We start from the raw sequence: 21928 nt of genomic DNA on the forward strand, positions 1-21928 counted from the left end.
CAGCTCCTGTCCACCTAGCAGTTCGAAAGCACACCAGTGCAAGTAGATAAATAGGTACCGCTCTGGCGGGAAGGTAAACGGTGTTTCCGTGCACTGCTCTGGTTCGCCAGAAGCGGCTTAGTCATGCTGACCACATGACCAGGAAGCTGTACGCTGGCTCCCTCGGCCAAAAAGCGAGATAAGCGCCGCAACCCCAGAGTCGGCCACGACTGGACCTAATGGTCAGGGGTCCCTTTACCTTTAGTACACATTTATTAGCACTTTTAATTATCAATCACATGTGAAAGTGGGTCCCATGTTGCCGCTTGGGCCTCAGGTCTGGACTAATTGAAGACCACTGGAATAAGGAGGAGTATGTTAACTGGTCTTTTGCCTCAAGCAGCAAAATGTCTGGGGTTGGCCCCATTTCTCTTCCAGCTGACTTCTAATTTCAGCAAAAGGGTTTGTTCAGGGCACACAACCCATATTACTAATGCATTTCTTCTCCCCCCCCCTTTTTTTAAAAAACCTAGATCGCAGAAGAACTGAGCTTTACACAGAAGCTGGACCACATCTCTCTTGACTACAGGCTCACACATAATCTAGAAACTTTGCAAGCACTGTGGATAGAAGACAAGATAGAGTTGCAGGTAGGGGTTTTGTTTGTTTGTGTATAGACATGCTTGTCCAGCAGCCTAACTTGGCTGCCTTGTACAAATCAGGTCACATCCTCACCATTCAAAGAATCATGGGAGGTGAAGTGGCTCTGTGAGGGGTAAACTAAAGCTCCCAGACTTCTTTGGGGAAGCCTATTGCTTTAAATGTGCTGTAAATGTCTGGTGTGGGTGTGACCTGACATCCTTTAAAACCACAGTGTGTGTGTGTGTGTGTGTGTGTGTGTGTGTGTGTGTGAGAGAGAGAGAGAGAGAGAGAGAGAGAGAGAGAGAGAGAGAAATGTAAAAAACCCCATCCTTTTCTTTTTTATAATAATTTTTATTTGGTTTTACAAATATAAAATTATAACAATTCAAATTACATATCCACATTTAGAGATTTCTCCAAATCTCTGGACTTCCCACTTTCCCTATTCATGGGTCCTATTGTACACCCTCTCAACTGCATATTATTTCATAATCCATATTTGTATTTCTCCATAATATTCACTGCATTACAAGCATTATTAAAATCCTGGTAATGTTTTCATCTGCTTACAGTGGTCTCCTAGATAATTTATAAATTTTTCCCATTCACTGTTGAAGTTTTGGTCTTCTTGGTTCCTGTGCTTTCTAGTCAGTTTTGCCATTTCAGCATGGCACCAAGTCCAGCAGCTTGGTTTGCCATTCCTCTCTGGTAGGGACTTTGTCATCTTTCCATCTCTGGGCCAGTAACATCTGTGCAGCTGTTGTCGCATACATGGTCTTTTCTGGTCCTTTGGAATGTTGGTACCTACAATTTGTAATAATAAAGCTTCTGGTTGTGTGTGTTTTTTACAAAAGTTATTTTAAACATCCCTCCCCCCAATTCATTATATATCAAATGGGAAAGGAAAACTCTCCAATCCTTTTCATAACACATATGCTTTTTTCCATACAGGCTGTGGCTGGGCTAGTGGATGTTAAGAACCTGAGAGTGAAGATTCAGTATGGTTCATGCTGGATAATTGTTAGAGGGCAAATACAAGCCGTTGAAAGGAGGATAAATTTAACAGGGAACTTTAATCACAAATGGTCGTGGTTGCTACGCTCATATATCCCAGAAAACGTCCAGGTATGTGTGGTCATTCTTGTCGTTCTTCATTTACCATATCTTTCTGTGTATAATGTTGGTTTTTGCTTAAAAAAAACCAGGCAAAAATTTGGGGTCATCTTATACATGGATAATGAATGCAGTGGCGTCGCCTGGTGGGTGATTGTCGAAAAAAGCTCAACAACTCAAGAAATACTGAGTTCTTAATTTTGGGTTTCTAAAAAAACGGGTCATCTTATACAAGGAAAAATATGGTAAAATGGACTGATAAATCCACAGCTGCATTATGAGTGCAGAGTTCAATTGAAAGATAATTTCACTAATCAGACACTTCCTTTTCTTTGCTGGAGCTGAACATTTCATGATTCTTGAGTTGCTTCTAAGGCACGTATCTCTCTTAGGTGATAATGTCCTCTGAAGTTAATACCACTCAAGAAAGGTGGATCCAGACCGTGAGTGGACAAACGCTTATTACCTATACCACTCACTCCATCCGTGTGAAGCAGCAACGCAACACCTTTTGCTGCAGTCTGCATAATGTTACGACGGTGATAACATCCAGATACCCCGCAGCAATCAATTTGACCTTCTTCCTACAGAAACTAGGTACAGTCAATGTTGCCCATGTCCTGCAGCCTTTCTCAGCCTTGGTTCCCCCGATGTTATTGAACTACAACTCCCATCATCCCCAGCCAGCAGGAGCGGTGGCGAGGGATGATGGGTGTTGTGGTCCAACAACACCAGGGGAACCAAGGCTTGGAGAAAGCTCCTGATCCTTTCCTTTGAGTTACCTGCGGTCACAGTGACACCAGGTGATTGGCAGGTACCCGTTTCAAAGCAGCGTGCAGAAACGTGTGGAGCCAATGGGCCACACCCTGTTCTAAAAAAACCATTGGGCCCTAAAAATTCTCGAAAAAAAGAAGCACGTTGTGTAGCCTTAAGCCATACACTGGACAATGGCGGTGGAAATTTTTCATTTTGTTGTATTTCAGAAAACAAAGCCAAAGCAGCATTTCAAGGGCTATTTAATAACGAAAGTGTGGCTGTCACTGTGGAGGTCCTCACTGGCTTTGAACTGCGTGGCCCTTTGGAACTCACAGCAGAAGTAAAACATTCCTTAGGTTACCTGAGGCATCACGGTCTCCCTTTCAGCCTTAAGGTATTTTTATTTATTTAACAAAATTAATTTACTGCTCAGTTGTAAACAGAACCTCTAAGTGGTTTGCCAGAAATAAAGCAAACAATCCCCTGTAACAGGAAGTTCTTATTTTCTGATGTTTCATTGTGTTTTATATGTGCTGGGAAGCTGCCCAGAGTGGCTGGGGAATCACATGGGCAGGGTATAAATAATAGAATTATTGTTATTAATTAATTAATTAATTCATTGTTTTATTTGGGGTTTTTTTTAAATAAAAAAGGGTTTCAGGAAAAAACTATCCTCCCAACCTAAGGTACTTATTTTCAAAGTAGTCAGTCAAACAGTATACTGTTGTTGTTTAGGCATGTAGTTGTGTCCAACTCTTCATGACCCCATGGACCAGAGCATGCCAGGCACTCCTGTCTTCTCCTTCATGGATCACTGCCTTGTCATGGCGAAGGGGATTGAATAACTCAGAGAAGCTATGAGCTATGCCATGCAGGGCCACCCAAGATGGACAGGTCATAGTAGAGAGTTTTGACTAAACGTGATACACCTGGAGCGGGAACCGGCAAGCCACTCCAGTATCCCTGCCAAGAAAACTCCATGGAGTTTATACGCTAAACAGCAAAAAAGAAGAACCACCTAACATTAAAATATTACAGCAACAACATCAAATAAGGGTGTTTTCAGATGGGGCCTTGATATTGCCAATGGGCCATTGGCAGCAGGGTTTTTTTGTTTGTTTAACAGATAAAACTGGATTAAATGATGTCACATAAATTGGACACCGTGAGGTACACAGGAGTTCTGCGCATCACAGAAAGTTGCACACACATGCTTGATTTCTGTGATCATGGCGGGTCAAAGAAAGCTGGAATACTGAAATCACTGTGATGTAGGATTGAGATGCCCTTCCTCCAGGCCATCATAGGTTTGTGAGAGAGAGCAGCATCAGCTCAGGGTGTGCCCCAGGATGTTGGCCGGGCTGAATTTCTGAAACAGTCATCAGTGTGAAATGGTACGAGCATTAAAGAGTAACAAGACCTTGCAATGCTTCTGTTAGATTCCACGTGAACACATCCACATTGATGTGTTGTCTTTTCTCTTCTCCTGCTTATTCCTTCAGCTGACACTCCTCGAGATCCTGTCTGAAAACAAGACAGAAGCATCCCTGAAGCTGGCTTGTGACCCAAATCTGAATCTCTTCTTTGTTTTCAGGGCTAGAAATAAGTTGCAAAGGTAAGAAGAGGTTGGCTTTGGCGTTTTACTCAGAGTAAGGTAAAGGTAAAGGGACCCCTGACCATTAGGTCCAGTTGTGACCGACTCTGGGGTTGCGGTGCTCATCTCGCTTTATTGGCCGAGGGAGCCAGCGTACAGCTTCTGGGTCATGTGACCAGCATGACTAAGCCACTTCTGGCGAACCAGAGCAGTGCACAGAAACACTGTTTACCTTCCCGCTGGAGCGGTACCTATTTATCTACTTGCTTTCAAACTGCTAGGTTAGCAGGAGCAGGGACCGAGCAACAGGAGCTCACCCCGTCACAGGGATTCGAACTGCTGACCTTCTGATGGGCAAGTCCTAGGCTCTGTGGTTTAACCCACAGTGCCACCCGCGTCCCTTTTACTCAGAGTAGGACCACTGAAATTAATGGACTTTGGTTGCTCCTGTGGGTCTGTTCTGAGTTGGACTAGCGTTGGCTATAATCCAATGAAGTCCACTGTTCTTTGACTTCCCAAAATGGTGGGTTGCTGGCACTTACTGAGATAGAGAGGTTAGATGATGTCTGTTATTTATTAAGCATTCATTCGGATTAGTTTGTGGAGAGGTTAGACGATGTTGCGTTGAGCAAGTGTTATCCCATACTTTCCAGTGTATTTTCCATACTTTCCTTATCACACAAGGATAAGGTGGGAGCAGCAGGTTTGTTGCACAAGAGCACCAAGCCAGCTGTATTTGCAAACCCTGAATTTGCTGGTTGAATCCCACCTGGTTGTGGTGACAGCCAAAAAGCATCTTCAGAGGGATAGCTAATCCCTTAACACAGAGCTTTCCAAACTTTTCATGTTGGTGACACACATTTTAGAAAGACATCATTTTGCGTGGCACAGTAATTCAGTTTTACTAGCAAACCAGCGGTTAAACCATGGGTAGGCAAACTAAGGCCCAGGGGCCGGATCCAGCCCAATCGCCTTCTAAATCCAGCCTGCAGACGGTCCGGGAATCAACATGTTTTTACATGAGTGGAATGTGTCCTTTTATTTAAAATGCATCTCTGGGTTATTTGTGGGGCATAGGAATTTGTTCATATTTTTTTCCAAAATATAGTCCGGCCCACCACAAGGTCTGAGGGACAGTGGACTGGCCCCCTGCTGAAAAAGTTTGCTGACCCCTGGTTTAAACTAACCCTTTTCCAGTCTAGGGAGGAGCGTGGGGAGCAATTGCACAACACACCTACACACTGCAGCCGACACACTAAAGTGTCGCAACACACAGTTTGGAAAGCTCTGCCTTAGCACATCTGATTGAAGAGTCTCTCTCTTTCTCCTCCAGTGAAGAATTGCATATCAGATGTCTCCAGAACCTGCCATTTCTCCTTCAGCATTTCCCCAGCACGGCTGAAGTTTCCTCAAAGGTAAATTGCTCCAGTTAAGTCTCGTCCACCACAGATTTTGCCAACTGCATCTTACTGCAACTTACATTAGGAAGGGAATTGGGGGAGAGGAAAACTGCTGATATCACCACGCTGTTAATTCAAAACTATGGTGTGATCACAATTGGAATGCTGTGTTGCCTCACCTCAATATTATAGAGTTGGACAAGGTTCAGAAACGGGCAGCCAAAATGACCAAGACTATTGAACTAACAATAATAAAATAATAAATAATAATAATAATAAAATAATAATAAACCTTTATCGTCACTACACCACCTGTGTGCAGTGAAATTAAACAAGCCTCCCCCCCTACACTCAGTCTTGTTCACGCTCTGTGTGCTACTACTGCCCTGTGAAGAAAGGTTTCAGAATATGTGACATTTTAGTTTAGAGAAAAGGCGACATGATAGAAGTTTAATACAATTATGAATGGTATGGAGACAGGGGATAGATAAATAAAATTTCTCCCTCCCTCAAAACAGTACAACCTTTGGGCATCCAATGAAGCTGCTATGTATTGGGTTTAACACATTTTATGTTACAAGGCACATTCTAACCAATCGTATAAGCGTTGGTAGACAAACGTTCTAATGGCAAGTAAGCGCATGCACTTTCAACTGTCAACGGTCAATTCATGCTCAGGTTTATTATTGTGTTGTCCAGTCAGTTTGGTTCTTGTGTTCCTATGAGTGAGCTGTTGTCACTGACAAATGTTGAATAAACTTAGTTGAGGAACTTATACTATCCTGGGCTTCTGACTTTTTCTGAACATTTAACAGAAGCTAAATGTGTGAAGATTCAGGTCAGGCAAGAGAAAGTCCTTTGCACAACACATGGTCCAAACGAAGGAACTCACTCAGAGAAGGCAGTGATAGCCACCAGCTTGGATAAACGAGGATTAGAGAAGGCTGACATGATGAATATGTTATTCTGCCATTGTCAGAGGCATTAGGCCTCTGAATGCCGGTTGTGGGGAACTGCAGGTGGGCAGAGTGGTGCTGCTCTCGGGTAAAACTTGCAGGCTTCCCACAGGCATCTGGTCAGCAGCTTTGAGAAAAGGATGCTGGACTGAATGGGCCATTGGCTTGTCTTTAAGTTCTCAGAGTGATGGCCAGGGCCTGATCACATAACAGATGATGCTGTCCTGTACCTGCTATAAAGGAAAATGAAAGAAAGGATTGGGGATCTCCTGGGGCCTGTGCGTGGCAGCAAAGGGTGTGTGTGAAAGACTTTGGTTTTCCAAATTTCAGCAGTGCCCTGTCTGAGGCCAAAATTCAACAACCTCCCATCCGTCTCTCGCCTTCCGTTTTGCACTTGTGTTGTTGTTGTTGTTTAGTCGTTTAGTCGTGTCCAACTCTTCGTGACCCCATGGACCAGAGCACGACAGGACTCCTGTCTTCCACTGCCTCCCGCAGTTTGGTCAGACTCATGCTGGTAGCTTCGAGAACACTGTCCAACCATCTCGTCCTCTGTCGTCCCCTTCTCCTTGTGCCCTCCATCTTCCCCAACATGAGGGTCTTTTCCAGGGAGTCTTCTCTTCTCATGAGGTGGCCAAAGTATTGTAGCCTCAGCTTCAGGATCTGTCCCTCCAGTGAGCACTCAGGGCTGATTTCCTTAAGAATGGATAGATTTGATCTTCTTGCAGTCCATGGGACTCTCAAGAGTCTCCTCCAGCACCATAATTCAGAAGCATCAATTCTTCAGCAATCAGCCTTCTTTATGGTCCAGCTCTCACTTCCATACATCACTACTGGGAAAACCATAGCTTTAACTATACGGACCTTTGTTGGCAAGGTGATGTACTATGCCATAATTGGAGGGCCCTGCAGTGCCGCCACCCCCAGCTCAGCACCCAATGAAGGGGAACTGGTCGCACTGCCCTAAAATCGCCTCTGGTGAAGAAATACATTGAGGGGAGGGCAAAGTCTTTTGCTGTTGTTGTTTAACAATCCTCTTTAATTCCTTTAGATAAATTATTCTACCAAAGAAGCAGAAGGCAAAATTTCCATCCAGATGGAAAACAAGGATTTCCTTGTTTTGACAAAGTTAGCATTTACTGGGAGGAACCACACACAAGTCCTTGAATTGATGCACAGTGTACCCCAGGTTGGTGGGACCACTTTTTAACATGTATTTTAATCCATGCCAACAAGGCAATGAGGGGGTGGCGAATAGCCGCTTTGAGGTTTCTGGGTGTACAATTCAGGAGTCTTGGCATAACAAAGGATGTTGCACCTCTCTCCTTTTTTTATTTCAGTTAGCAATCGTTCCAAGGCGACTTGTTCTCACAACAGCTTACCAAAAAAGCAAGAGAACCCAAGCTTTGAGATGTGTTGCATTATGGGATGGCAAAGAAGCAAAACTCGCAGGCAGCTACACTGGGGTCTTCCCAAAGATATATGGAGGTCATGAAGTGCAGGGTAGGTTTCTATAAAACTCTGGGGCAAGCAGTGATAGAAGGGAAATGGCCAAAGCTCAGTGGAAGAGCACTCACTTTAAGCAGAGCTTCCAAGGTTCAGTCTCTGCCATCTCCTGTTAAAAGTATCCAGGTGGAAGGGTGGTTAAAATCATTGGGGTTAGATGAGATGGCAACGTTGACATGTTTAATTACAGAAAAATCATTGTTGATATTTAGTAAAGATTAGAAACTCTTTATGGACTTTTTGCATGAAAAAGAAAAAGACCTTGTGATATCTGGGTTTGAGGACTGAAGAAAATATTGCTTTTTAGAAAGTAAAATAGTTGGGTGTTACCTCAGAGTGGATGTTTTGAATCATTTTCTACCTATAGCTGACAGAAGAGGAATCAAAAGTTCTCTTTTCGCTTTTCTCTTTCCTTCCTTTTATCTTCTCCCCTTTTCAGTTTGTGTTTTCGTTTAGATTAGGTTTTTTATCTTTGATAATCTAAAAAGATATTGGGTATTTGATATTAAACTTTGTGTATACCGTGTTTGTGTATGTGTGTGTGTATATATATATATATATATATATGCTTTCGTAGATTTTCACGGGTACAGGAATGCAGGTTTTGGTGTCTTCGGGTGTCTTCCCGTGTAAGAGTTGGGGTGTCTAGGCGACGTTTCGACGAGGTCTCACTCGTCATCTTCAGGCTGGTGCTTTCGGCTTCTTGTTACTGGAACAGAGCAGGATCTCAGTGTTTGAGTTCCTATAAATACTGTTGAGGGGGTGTGGTGTATAGCCTCCAACGTTCTGGGCACACTAACCTGGGAACTTCCTCTCTGCCCAGAACGTTGGAGGCTATACACCACACCCCCTCAACAGTATTTATAGGAACTCAAACACTGAGATCCTGCTCTGTTCCAGTAACAAGAAGCCGAAAGCACCAGCCTGAAGATGACGAGTGAGACCTCGTCGAAACGTCGCCTAGACACCCCAACTCTTACACGGGAAGACACCCGAAGACACCAAAACCTGCATATATATATATATATATATATATATATATATATATATATATATATTCAGACTTTAATAAAAATCTATTATGGGGAGAGGGGAAGTATCCAGGTTGCAGGTGAAGAGAAAGAAAGATGGGAAAGTCAAGTGACTTGCTCTGTTCCAGGGCAGGGGGCCATAGCAGTGGTAGAGCATCTGCCTTGCACCCAAAAGGTCCCAGGTTCAATACCCGACATCTCCAGATACGTTCCTAATTGAAAGAAAAGCCCATGTTCAGAGAGAGACCTTTTCAAATCCAGCATCATTGGCCTCATTCAAAGGGTAGTAGTAGTAGTAATAATAATAATAAATTTTATTTATATCCCACCCTCCTCTGCCAGAGCCGGGCTCAGGGCGGCTAACACCAATAAAATCACAGTAAAAACATAATGGGGGAAAGGGGGGGGGGAGAAAAGAAAAGAAAAGAAGCAATTTTAAAATACAGGTTAAAATGCAATTTAAAATGCAGCCTCATTTTAAAGTAGCTGATAAATCAAGACCACAAGGGGAGGGAAACATAAGAGTCAGACCGAATCCAAACCAAAGGCCAGGCGGAACAACTCTGTCTTGCAGGCCCTGCGGAAAGATGTCAAGTCCTGCAGGGCCCTAGTCTCTTGTAACAGAGTGTTCCACCACGTCGGGGCCAGTGCTAAAAAGGCCCTGGCCCTAGTTGAAACGATACTGTGGATGTTCAACTTTCCCATCATGTGTTTCCTGGACAGGTAAGAGTATGAAGATGATGTGGAAGTCATTCAAAGTTCTACCCCCAAATGAACTTAATTCACATTCAGTTCACCTGGCCATTATAGGGACTGCTTTAAGGTGTGGTTCGGAGATTTTTGAACTTCCTTAAATCCAACTGGTTTGTTCCAAGCACTGGGTGTCGTGTCTAATAGGAAACGTGGCTTGTTTTCCATTTCAGTGGAGATCTGCCATCCTCTCTCGGTCCCTTTTCCTCAGCGCTCCACGCTCCGCTTGCATGTGGAGCACTCTGGACGTAGCCACAGAGACAATGTCATCATTGGTTGGGACGCAAAGGAAAAGGTAACAGAAATGAGAGTCAGCTTTTCCACTCATGCAGCGCTACACCCTTAGACCCTGCTCTGGAAAGCTATTGCCTTCTCAGTTATGGCCACCAACACGCCAAGTTCAGACAACATGGAAACACAGAACGCAGGTTTTTCATCGAGAAGATCTCCCATGCTCATTCTCCAATATCACCAGTTAAAACAGGGTTGAGGAACATTTTCCAACCTGAGGGCCACCTAGCTGTCTAGACAACCTTCTGGGGGCCACATGCTGTTGGTGGGTGGGGCCAGAAGCAAAAATAGACAGAGCAAGGAATGTATAAATATTGCCCCTTGTACAATAGAGCAGCTTCTCCACAGATTCTTGCACCCCTCTCTCTTCTCCATCCAGCAGACAAGGGACATGATCATAGTTCCTTTGCACACATACCTGGCTCCTTCCCTTTGGTCGAGGGGCGGGACAAGGCTTAGTAATATCCTGCTGTTTCCACGATATAGCTTTAAACAGCCTATCTGGCCTCATAAGCCCTTCTCCTGTCTAAACCTCCCAAAACTTCAACAATACAAAATTTGTTATCTTTTCCATTTGTATGTAAATCTAGACATTTTGTGTTTTATGTTGCAAATCACCCTGTGAGGGTGGTATACAATTATTTTTAATAATATAACAAATAATAAACAATAAACAATATAATTAAATATAACAACAATAATAGGAGAGATTGCTATTGCCACCACTTGTTTAACCTCTGTTTTTGATTACAGCAACAGGTCTCTGTATCTTCTTCTCTGAAGTTTGGAAAAGAGCGTGTCTATTACTACGCTGCTGTGGCTCACCCTTTTAACTTCACCATCAATCACATGGAGGTTAGATCTCTCACCGAAAGCAGAAGAGGTGCCTACAACCAGCAGGTAAATTGACCGGATGGATCACACAAAGCAATTAACGGTGCAATCCTATAGATAACTATCCGAAAATAAGTCCTGTTCTGGAAACTGGATATCAGAACGCAGCTGTGTGTGCCTGATAATGTATGGAATCCCCCCCCCCCCAATTGAACTGGGTTGTGTAAAGCAGGGATGGGGAACATGTGGCCCTCTGAATCTTGCTGAATCACAACTCCCATAATTCCTATCAGCCATGCTGGCTTGGATAGACAGATTTCACAGGTTCCCATCCCTGCGACAAGGGCTGGCACATGCATTACACTTAACTTTAAACCATGGTTTCCATATCCTGGGCTTGTTTGGAAGCTGCTAACCATAGTTTCCCACGTAATGGAAAGGTATAGTTAGTTATGGCTTCCTGGCTTGTTTTCCCCACTTGTGCAAAGAGAAGTTACCATATTTTTTGCCCTATAAGACTCACTTTTTCTCTCCTAAAAAGTAAGGGGAAATGTGTGTGCGTCTTATGGAGCGAATGCAGGCTGCACAGCTATCCCAGAAGCCAGAACAGCAAGAGGGATCGCTGCTTTTGCTGTGCACCAATCCCTCTTGTTGTTCTGGCTTCTGTGATTCAGAATATTTTTTTCTTGTTTTCCTCCTCCAAAAACTAGGTGTGTCTTATTGGTCTGGTGCGTTATAGAGCGAAAAATACGGTATTTGCAAGGAAAAGAAGCTTGTTCATACCTGGGTATGATCATATGAACACAGCCTGTCTTTCTATCCTGCTGTTTTCCAGGAGATCAAAGTAGCTTACATCCATTTCTCTAAATCAGGGGTAGGCAATGGACCGGCCCACGGATGGTCTGGGAATCAGCGTGTTTTTACATGAGTAGAATGTGTCCTTTTATTTAAAATGCATCTCTGGGTTATTTGTGGAGCATAGGAATTCATTCATTCCCCCCCCCCAAAAAAATATATATAGTCCAGCCCACCACATGGTCTGAGGGACGGTGGACCGACCCACAGCTGAAAAAGGTTGCTGGCCCCTGCTCTAAATGCTAATCACTTTGTCCCTTAGGGGCTCCTAACCCTAGGGTGTGCTTTCCCCCCTTTCAAGTGAATATTGCTCTTGTCATGCTGCTCTGTCTGAAACTTAGTTCAGCATTTCTTTTTCTGACTTTAGGTGTGGCTGGCTTGGGACGATGGGCAACCCGCCCACTTGAAATTTACATTCGGAGACAAGTCCCAGACCAACACTACTCTTTGGGATGCTTGTATCACAGCTTCCTCTAGCCAGGTACAAATGTTTTTATTGGCATTTTCAATTAATATTTTAGGTCGTCTGTGAGAAACCACTTAGAGGTCCTTTGTTCTAGAAAGCAGTATGTGCATTTTTATTTTTATTTTTTGCTATATAAAAGACTGCATTGCATCATTGCAGCTATGCCACCCCAAGTGAACATAGAGTGTTAAGTTGTGGGTGAACATATCAGACGACACAGCGATTCTTCAAACAGCTCTTGTTTATTCACAGGCCAGAACAGAACTGAACTGAAGGTTTCAGTCAGCCTGCTTATATAGAGCTCCAGTACAACATTACTGTAACAACTTTCTAAAACTATCCAATCACTGAACGTCACTTTCGATCCCTTATTTGCATAACTATCTACAGTATCCCCCTGCTGACCTAGGGTGAGAACTTCAGTACATAACATAGAGCATTGGAAGCTGCCTTATACCTCAGTTCACCATTGGTTCTCTGCACTGACTGGCAGCAGCTCTCCAGAGTTTCAGGGACATATCTCTCAGTGCCACCTGCAGGGGCCGGGGATTGAACCTGGGATCTTCTGCAGGCAAACAGATGCCCTGCCCTTGAACCACACATCTTCTCCAAAGTAATAACCAATGTTTCTCATTCATAATTTCTGCAGCTTCAGAATGTTCTAAGCCTTGCAAGTCTCCAGGCCTGCGGGTCCCTCGAGCAGACGGCGGCCTTGTTGAGTCAGCACTTGGACCTGAAATGGGATAGCAGAAAAATTGTGCAGAATCTGACATACGAGGTGGAATCTTCATTATTCTGTTGCATGAAACTGAGTACTGGTTTTGGGGGGACAGGAGGCGGGCAGGTGTGGAGGACTCCCTGGTCCTGAATGGGGTAACTGTGCCCCTGAAGGACCAGGTGCACAGCCTGAGAATCATTTTGGACTCACAGCTGTCCATGGAGGTGCAGGTCAATTCTGTGTCCAGGGCAGCTGTGTGCCCGCTCCTTCTGGTACACAGGCTGAGACCCTCCCTGCCGTAGACTGTCTTGCCAGAGTGGTGCATGCTCTAGATATCTCCCTCTTGGATTACTGCAATGCGCTCTACGTGGGACTACCTTTGAAGGTGACTAGGAAACTACAATTAATCCAGAATGCAGCAGCTAGACTGCTGACTGGGAGTGGCCGCCAAAACCATATAACACCGGTCCTGAAAGACCTACATTGACTCCCAGTACATTCCTGAGCACAATTCAAAGCTTTAAAGTCCTAAACGGCCTCGGCCCAGTATATCTGAAGGAGTGTCTCCACCCTCATCGTTCAGCCCAGACACTGAGGTCCAGCTCCGAGGGCCTTCTGGCCATTCCCTCACTGCGAGAAGTGAGGTTACAGGGAACCAGGCAGAGGGCCTTCTTGGTAGTGGCGCCTGCCCTGTGGAATGCCCTCCCATCAGATGTCAAGGAAATAAACAACTATCTGACTTTTAGAAGACATCTGAAGGCAACTCTGTTTAGGGAAGTTTTTAATGTTTGATGTTTTATTGTGTTTTTAATATTTTGTTGGGAGCTGCCCAGGTGGGTGGGGTATAAATAAATTGTTGTTGTTGTTACATCACTTGGAGAAAATTGCTTTCATGAGCAAGGCTGGGGTAGGGCAGGATTTGCTTTTTGACATATTTCATGGTCCTTGAGCCTTTTCTGCTAGCTATTTATTTATATTTATTCTTGTTGCTGATGGTGCTGAATGTTTTCCATAAGAGTGGACTTCCGGGTTGGCGCGAACAGCTAATGGCGGATTCCCTCCGAGCTCCGGAGGGAATCGGCTCTGCTGGGGACGGGTCTTGCCGCGACGGCGACGCGGGGACCCTCAAAAACCTCAGGCGCGGATGCCTGAGGACCTGGTGACTCGGTGGGCACCTTAAGCGCCCTCCCCGACCCATGAAGAGCCTTTTTAAAGGCTGCGGAGAGGGTACGGAGAGTGGCGTGGTGCTGGGAGTAGACCGCTACCCCAGCGGAGCGGAGCCGTGTGCCATGGCTGAAGAGCGCTGACTTTCTTCCTCAAATTTGGACTCAAAAAAGAAGCAACCCGTGAGTAGATTGGAACCTGGACTTTAAAATTTTGATCCGTAAATTTGGTACGACCGGGGGATGTGTTAAGGGGAAGTCCGCACCCCCCCCTCCTGCAGATGATTTAAAGCAACAGCAGGAAAACTAAGTTGGAGAGCCTACCCTTTTGGGGTGAGTTTAAAAGGACAGTAACTTTCACGATTGGATGAAAGAAGTGTGGAGCTGGAGTGCAAGAGTGGTGTTTTAGAACTTTTTCTTTTGCCGTTTGTAATCCCCCCTCCCGGGCCCGGGAGAGTCCTGTTTCCGAGCCTGTGGAAGAGGAAAGGAGTTTGACAGCTGTCAAAAGCTGTCAAACGGGTGATTTAAAGGGAAAGAGCTTGCTACCTAAGATCTCTCTGGACTAAAATTGATATAAATTAACTAAAGTGTTTGGATACAAAGAAATAAATCAAGAGGAAAAGGACTGTTGGGAAAAGATTACTGTAACTAGATTCCCCCTAGGGGGAAGTCTGAGACATTACAATGGCTGTGGATGGAAACTTACTAGCTGAGCTAGAAAAAACATTCTATCTTGTGGGAATTCTACAAGAGCAGAGTCTTGTCATGAATAAACAACTTATGACCTTGACTGCTGGAATAAGCAGCTCTGCTGAAAGTATGGAGGACTTGAGTGAGAAAAAATCTGCAGCCGAGCGGAAAGAGATAACGCAAGAAGGAAATGAGACTAAACAAGTACAGGAGAAAGTACAGATGGAAGGTACAAATCAGAAGCCCATACAAATGGATTATAAACAAGAAGACCCTTGGATTATGTGGAGTATAAATCTGCAAAAGATCCGCAAGATGAAGGAAAAGGCCCCTGGAATACTGGGAATCCAAGAATTTAAAAGAAAGAAGAAATATGACTGGGGCCTTCATCTTTATTTTCATTCTGACTCTTATCTTTATTTCTATTCTGATTTGGAATATGAAGGATTGGTGGAAATTTTGCAGCAGTTGGTTTCAAGTGCTTTTGTGGGAAGAAAATCTGGCCTGACTGGGATACAACTCCTTCAAGATCCGAAGACCAACATGAAGGATTACCAACAAAACCGGCGGAGAGGAACTGAAAGAGATTTGAAGGCCTCGGACGTGAGGAACCCAGGCTAAGAACTGTTATTTTGGACTTGTACTTGGGAAGGGACGGAAACCGGGGATGGGAGGAGGGGAAAACAGAATTTCAAAAACACTTATGATTTTGGGTTTAGTTAATAAGTTTTGTGTTTTATAAAAAATGGGAAATCGACGGAAGAGACTTTCGAGTCCAACTTAGGAAAGAACTTAATTTTTTATAAAAGATGTAATATTAAAATGGTAAGAAGATAAAATAATAAGTTGCTGATATAACTACGGGAAGTGGGATGCAGGAAGTGGGGTGGGGGGAAGTCAATGACCAAGGTTAAGAAAGTAAGATCTCTGAAATTGTACGTGTTCTCGTCTTTGTCTTTTATGTGTGTGTTGTGTTGTTATAAAAATCTGAAAAACCAATAAAAATTTTATTTAAAAAAAAAATGTTTTCCATAAGATCTGTAGGCTTGTGCCCATGGCTTCCGCCAAATAATCCTGGGAGCAGGAGCTTCCCCCTCACAGAGCTACAATTCTCAGCACCCTCAACAAACTACAGCTCCCAGGATTCTTTGGGAAGTTTTTAATATTTAATGCTGTATTGTTTTTAACACTCGGTTGGGAGCCGCCCAGAGTGGCTGGGGAAACTCAACCAGATGGGCGGGGTATAAATAATAAATTATTATTATTATTATTATTTATTATTAATTATTATTATTATTATTATTATTATTATTATTATTATTATATTATGTGTGGTGCGGATCTGCCTGAATTGGCTGGGATGTGACTGAATCTCACCCCAAAACAGTGACAGTCTGGGAGCACCCTTAGGAGCCACTATTAAACAACTTGTGAGTCGTACTCATCAGTGACTGCAGACATCAGAAATGCAGGCACGTTTTGAGCTCCTGTTCTATTTTCCCTTTTTTTAAAAAATGCAGAAAAGCAAGTCATTGCACCTGGATAAAATTCAGGTGGAAGCCATTTTGGAAAACATCCTTTCGACTCCATGTTCCAGTCAGCATATCTTGGGGGAAATTGAAACCGACTACTCAGCTTGGCTTCGTCATTTTGCGAGCCTCAGAACCTGCGATATCCCAGAGGTAAGTGATGGGTTGCCATTGCTCTCAAATACAAACAGGGTAAGCCTACGCCTGCCTCCTCAGAACGAAGCCCCACTGAAATGAACGGGGCTTCCTTCTAAAAACAAAGACATGTTTTGTTTATAAAGTTAATTTATTTTCCCTTCAATTTTTGAACTGCTCTTTACAGTATGTGTGACTTTAAAGAGCAGTTAATAAACTGTTGTTGTACCAAATTTGGCTTTGTTTGGACTTTTTTTGACCATAGGAACGCATTAATTGATTTTCAATGCATTCCTATGGGATTTCATGATTCGCAAGACGAAAAATTCGCTAGACGACAAAACTTGCGGAACGAATTAATTTCGTCTTGCGGGGCACCACTGTATCTCCCTCTCTGCTCTGCGCCTCTTCAGCAAAGCGGGAGGAGAAATGGAAGGGGCTCCATTTCTCCTCCCACTTCGCTGAAGGGGCACTACGTAGAGAGGGAAAGCTGAGCAGCGGCTCTCCAGCGAAGCAAAGCCAGGAAAGCAAGAGGGATCGATCCCTCTTCCTCTCCTGGCTTCAGCGAAAGCAACGCGAAGCCTCCGGAGCACAGCGGGAGCACTCCTGCAGTGCTCAGGAGGCTTCGGGCAGCTATCCCTGAAGCCAGGAGAGGAAGAGGGATCGGTGGGCACTGATCCCTCTTGCTCTCCTGGCTTCAGCGAAAGCTGCACAGCCTGCATTCGTTCCATAAGATGCACACACATTCCCCCCTACTTTTTAGGAGGGGAAAAGTGTGTCTTATAGAGCGAAAAATACAGTATACAGTGGTACCTCGGGTTACATAGGCTTCAGGTTACAGATGCTTCAGGTTACAGACTCCGCTAACCCAGAAATAGTACCTCGGGTTAAGAACTTTGCTTCAGGATGAGAACAGAAATCGTGCTCCGGTGGTGCGGCGGCAGCGGGAGGCCCCATTAGCTAAAGTGGTGCTTCAGAGTAAGAACAGTTTCAGGTTAAGAACGGACCTCCAGAACGAATTAAGTACTTAACCCAAGGTACCACTGTATTGAGAAGCAAAGCGGCTAGTAAGCCTGATCTTTATTAAAGGAACTGTTGCAACAGAGTGCCCACTCACCACATGCAGGAGGGAGGAGAGCCCTGAACAATGGTGCGCAAGCCCTTATATAGACTTTTGAAATTGCCCACCCTGTAGCCCAAGACTCCCCCAAAAAACATCATACATACATCCCAGAAGGAGGCAGTCTACAGCAGAAATCCTGCCTGCCAGGATACCTGATAATGGTCCCTGATTGCATTACCTGGGCAGTCTGGCCATTCTTTTATGATCATTAACACTTTAATTCCTGAGTCCAGGTTACAGGCTCACTGTATTCATACACAAATACGCCCTTAAGACAGGATTTGCAAGCAAAAAGACAGTGGGAAGGCTTTTTCCATTTGCCTCCCTTACTGCAGAGGAATATTTGAGGTCACTGGGAGAATCAAAATGGCTTCAGGATTGCTCTCCCATACTATTTCAGGCACATGGTTCATATATTTAGATATGTGTGTATTTATGAATGTTTATTCTATATTTGAGACCTTAAAATTCTTATGACAGGCCTCTGGTTGGCCCCTGTGAGAACAGGATGCTGGGACTAGATGGGTCTTTGGCCTGATCCAACAGGGCTTTTCTCATGTTCCATTCCAGCTATAGTCATTATTTGGAAACTGGCATCTATACATAACAATTACCATATGCAATTTTTATGCAAACCTTTTGCAGGGTGCATTTCCTCCTTGGGGGCACCCTGCCTGTCAAGACTTGGAAGCAGTATCAAAGACATATCATTCTTACCCACCGTGACACATGCCTATTCTCCCCCCCCCCCCGCCGCCGCCCTTTACTTTGCTCTGTCTCTGGTAATTCCACCCACTCTGTTTTCCTAGGCAATTGCAATCTCTGGGAAGCACCAGCTAAACAAGGGAGGTTTTCTCTGGCGATCAGAAGGCAAACTCAGCCTTGTTGGCGGCGAGGGGTCCATCACAGCCGCCTTAAGAAATCGTAGCACAGCCGAAGAGAGGAGCTATTCAACAGAGTTTTCAGTGAGTTGTGGGGCAGGCAAGCCTTTCTTCATTCATTCCTTTATTTGTATAATATGTGACTTGAGCCCAGACTACCTGAGATGTCGTATCTCCTTATACAAACCTGCCTGGGTGCTAAGACCCTCATGGGAGCAACTTATCTCAGGCCTGTTGACATCAGAGCCAAGGTGACACCATAGGAAGCCTTTTCTGTGGCAGCTCCCATATTGTGGAATTTTCTCCCAAGAGACGTTAGTCTGGCTCCCTCTTTGCTATTTCCTGCTATTTCCTGTTTAGGCAGGCCTTCAGAAACTAAGGCACAGACCACAAAAAACAGTGACAATTTGTTGTTGACAATGGACAGCTGGACATAGAAAGGGCCCCATTACCTTCAGTAGCTTAGGGCCTCATCAAACCTAAATCTGGCCCTGCTCTGGACTGAATATCCCTTCAGTCTGATGCAGCAGGCACTTAAGTTCCAATGGCAGGCAAAGGGTTAAGCACTCTCTCATTTCCCTGCCCTTACTTTAATGCAAATTTTCCACTCCCAACAGAACTGTTGCAAGAGAAAGGACTGCCGGCCTTTCTTGCACACCCCTGCTACATGACATGCAATTTGCCCTGACAATCCTGCATCCGCCATAACTATTTGAGTTCAAAAAAATTACCTTCATCTGCCACTCTTATTGCAAATGAACATGCACTGCCACCTAGTGGTAAAGGTATTCAGGTGAATATAGATAATTTGATCACTGCAGATGGTGACAGCAGTCACGAAATTAAAAGACGCCTGCTCCTTGGGAGAAAGGTTATAGCAAACCTAGACAACATCTTAAAAAGCAGAGACATCACCTTGCCAACAAAGGTCCGTATAGTTAAAGCCATGGTCTTCCCAGTAGTGATGTATGGAAGTGAGAGCTGGACCATAAAGAAGGCTGATCGCCGAAGAATTGATGCTTTTGAATTATGGTGCTGGAGGAGACTCTTGAGAGTCCCATGGACTGCAAGAAGATCAAACGTATCCATTCTGAAGGAAATCAGCCCTGAGTGCTCACTGGAAGGACAGATCGTGAATCTGAGGCTTCAATACTTTGGCCACCTCATGAGAAGAGAAGACTCCCTGGAAAAGACCCTGATGTTGGGAAAGATTGAGGGCACAAGGAGAAGGGGACGACAGAGGACGAGATGGTTAGACAGCGTTCTCGAAGCTACAAACATGAGTCTGACCAAACTGCGGGAGGCAGTGGAAGACAGGGGTGCCTGGCGTGCTCTGGTCCAGGGGGTCACGAAGAGTCGGACACGACTAAACGACTAAACAACAACAACAACAGATAATTTGAAGAGTGGGCTGGCAGTGGGAGCTTTAAAATTACTAGTAGCTGGGTGGGTGCAGAGCCGTCTTTCCCATAGGGCTTAGTGGTGCGCTGCGCCAGGGTGCCGGCCTCTCAGGGGTGCCCCAGCGAGTGGAGGAGCTGTGCAGCTTTGCCTGTGGCCTCCCCTTTCCCAGCACTCCTGCCAGCTGTGCCCCGCCAGCCATATGGCATGCAGCTTCCCTCCCAAGCCTCTGTGGGGGATTGCTCTCCTGCAGTGGCATGGGGGAGAGTTGCGCCCCCTCCATGGCTGTCTGTGTGCAGCTCCCCCCCCCCCCCGCTATCCATTGTAATTTGGGGGCGCTAGGTGGATATTTACACCATGGCGCCGCATCTGCTAAAGACGGCCCTGGGTGAGTGTGAGCAGAATTCAATTAGGGCCTAGTGCCTTCTCGCCATGCCACTCAAAATCACCATTCAGTATAAGGAAAGAAGAAGAAAAGGAGTTTGGATTTGATATCCTGCTTTATCACTACCCGAAGGAGTCTCAAAGCGGCTAACATTCTCCTTTCCCTTCCTCGCCCACAACAAACACTCTGTGAGGTGAGTGGGGCTGAGAGACTTCAAAGAAGTGTGACTGGCCCAAGGTCACCCAGCAGCTGCATGTGGAGGAGCGGAGACGCGAACCCGGTTCCCCAGATTACGAGTCCGCTGCTCTTAACCACTACACCACACTGGCTTATGGTTGTGGCATTTGGGACTCTTTTGTTTATAGAAAAGGAGAGGAACAGGTGACATAACAGAATAGTATAAAATTATGTGTGACATGAGGAATGTGGGTAGAGGATACAAAAAAATGCCTCCCTCTCTCAGGATGCTAGAACTCATGGATGTCCAAAGAAGATGAATGCTGAAAGATTCAGGACAGAGGAAACTAAGTCATCCTTCACGCAGCAAATTGTTAAACTATGGAACTCACTCCCACAGAGACGGCCGCCAAGTGGGATGTCTTTAGAAGACAAATGGACAAATTTATGGAGGAGAAAGTTATTGATGGCTACTAGTCACAATGGCTATGTTCTGCCTCCGAAGGTAGAGGTGGCAACGCTTCTAAAAACCAGTTGCTGAAAATGTTTTTCCTTTCTTTCCACAGCTCAAAGCACCTGATGCTGTTTGGTTGGGTGTGGTGGGGAGTGTGGCTTCCTCAGCTGGTCAAAGTCAAGTCCTGGTGGAGGCAAAGATTGACCCAAAAGAGGCAGTGAAATTAGCAGCTTCCAAAGGAAAAGGATGCCTTCAATGTTACATGGGATACCTGAAAGGTAAATTTGCTGTTCCGTGGTGCTCTGTTCTGTATAATTGGCGTCCAATTGCATGTGGAATCCCTCAAAGTGATGGCCAGTGTGCTGTTGTGGTTGTTGGGAAAACGCCTGCCCAGGAAAGATGCCAAGCTTCCCGAGACACCGGGGCTTCTCTCTGGTGGTCACTCTCTGGCTGGAATCCTCCATCAGTCCAGAGACTTCTCCCTTCTAAGAGGAGCACACTCACTTTCTCCTGGAAACGCATCACAGAAGAAAGAGACAGTCCGTAGTCTACTGCTACTTTATTAAGACTGTACAAAACATATCTGCTCTCTGAGCAGTACAGCACAAGAGTCTCCAACTCGACTCTGCTTCTACCCAGAAGCGGAAGAACAAGACTCAGTAACTCCACCCGGTTACACTGAGAACTGGCAGAGACTTCCTGTCTCACGCTCAGGGACATCACATGATGTCAACAATGTAGCTGCTTACTCGCAGCTGGTGGGAACTGAAATCCCAACAGTGGTTAGAGGAGGGGAGCCTCAGGCTCGAATGCGGCCCACCATAGCTCTCTGTGTGGCCCTCAGAGCTCTCCTCAGTCCCCATCAGGGGCGCCAACTTGGGTCCCAGGTTATGGGTGCCCAGCACATGTGACGTGATGGGGGGGCTGTGGTGTGGTTGCTGAGCACCCACAACAATTTTTTGTGGGTGCTCTGGCCCCCAGGGCCCCCTAGAGATGGTATCCCTGGTCCTCACCCTTCACTGGCCCTCCCCCATGCCCTGCCAGAGCGCTTCTTGCCTGCCTGGAATATGTCCTGATAATAAAAATAATGCCTCTTCCTTTTGTG

The 21928-nt window shown here is 45.2% G+C and overlaps 1 protein-coding gene across 1 annotated transcript in view; it reads left to right on the forward strand.

Moving 5' to 3' along the window:
* The window catches only part of LOC310692813 (uncharacterized protein), a 105536-nt gene that overhangs the window by 71376 nt on the left and 12232 nt on the right, over positions 1-21928 (forward strand). The window contains exons 47-61 of the mRNA XM_083474107.1: positions 513-629; positions 1573-1746; positions 2127-2331; positions 2718-2884; positions 3993-4105; positions 5418-5499; positions 7489-7626; positions 7778-7940; positions 9898-10019; positions 10769-10915; positions 12072-12185; positions 12820-12948; positions 16262-16423; positions 18338-18493; positions 20936-21101. Coding sequence (XP_083330233.1) covers positions 513-629; positions 1573-1746; positions 2127-2331; positions 2718-2884; positions 3993-4105; positions 5418-5499; positions 7489-7626; positions 7778-7940; positions 9898-10019; positions 10769-10915; positions 12072-12185; positions 12820-12948; positions 16262-16423; positions 18338-18493; positions 20936-21101 — 2155 coding nt within the window. The remainder of the gene's footprint in view (positions 1-512; positions 630-1572; positions 1747-2126; positions 2332-2717; positions 2885-3992; positions 4106-5417; positions 5500-7488; positions 7627-7777; positions 7941-9897; positions 10020-10768; positions 10916-12071; positions 12186-12819; positions 12949-16261; positions 16424-18337; positions 18494-20935; positions 21102-21928) is intronic.

This window comes from Podarcis liolepis, assembly GCF_965112155.1.
Source record: "Podarcis liolepis genome assembly, chromosome: 14".
NCBI classification, from domain to species: domain Eukaryota; kingdom Metazoa; phylum Chordata; class Lepidosauria; order Squamata; family Lacertidae; genus Podarcis; species Podarcis liolepis.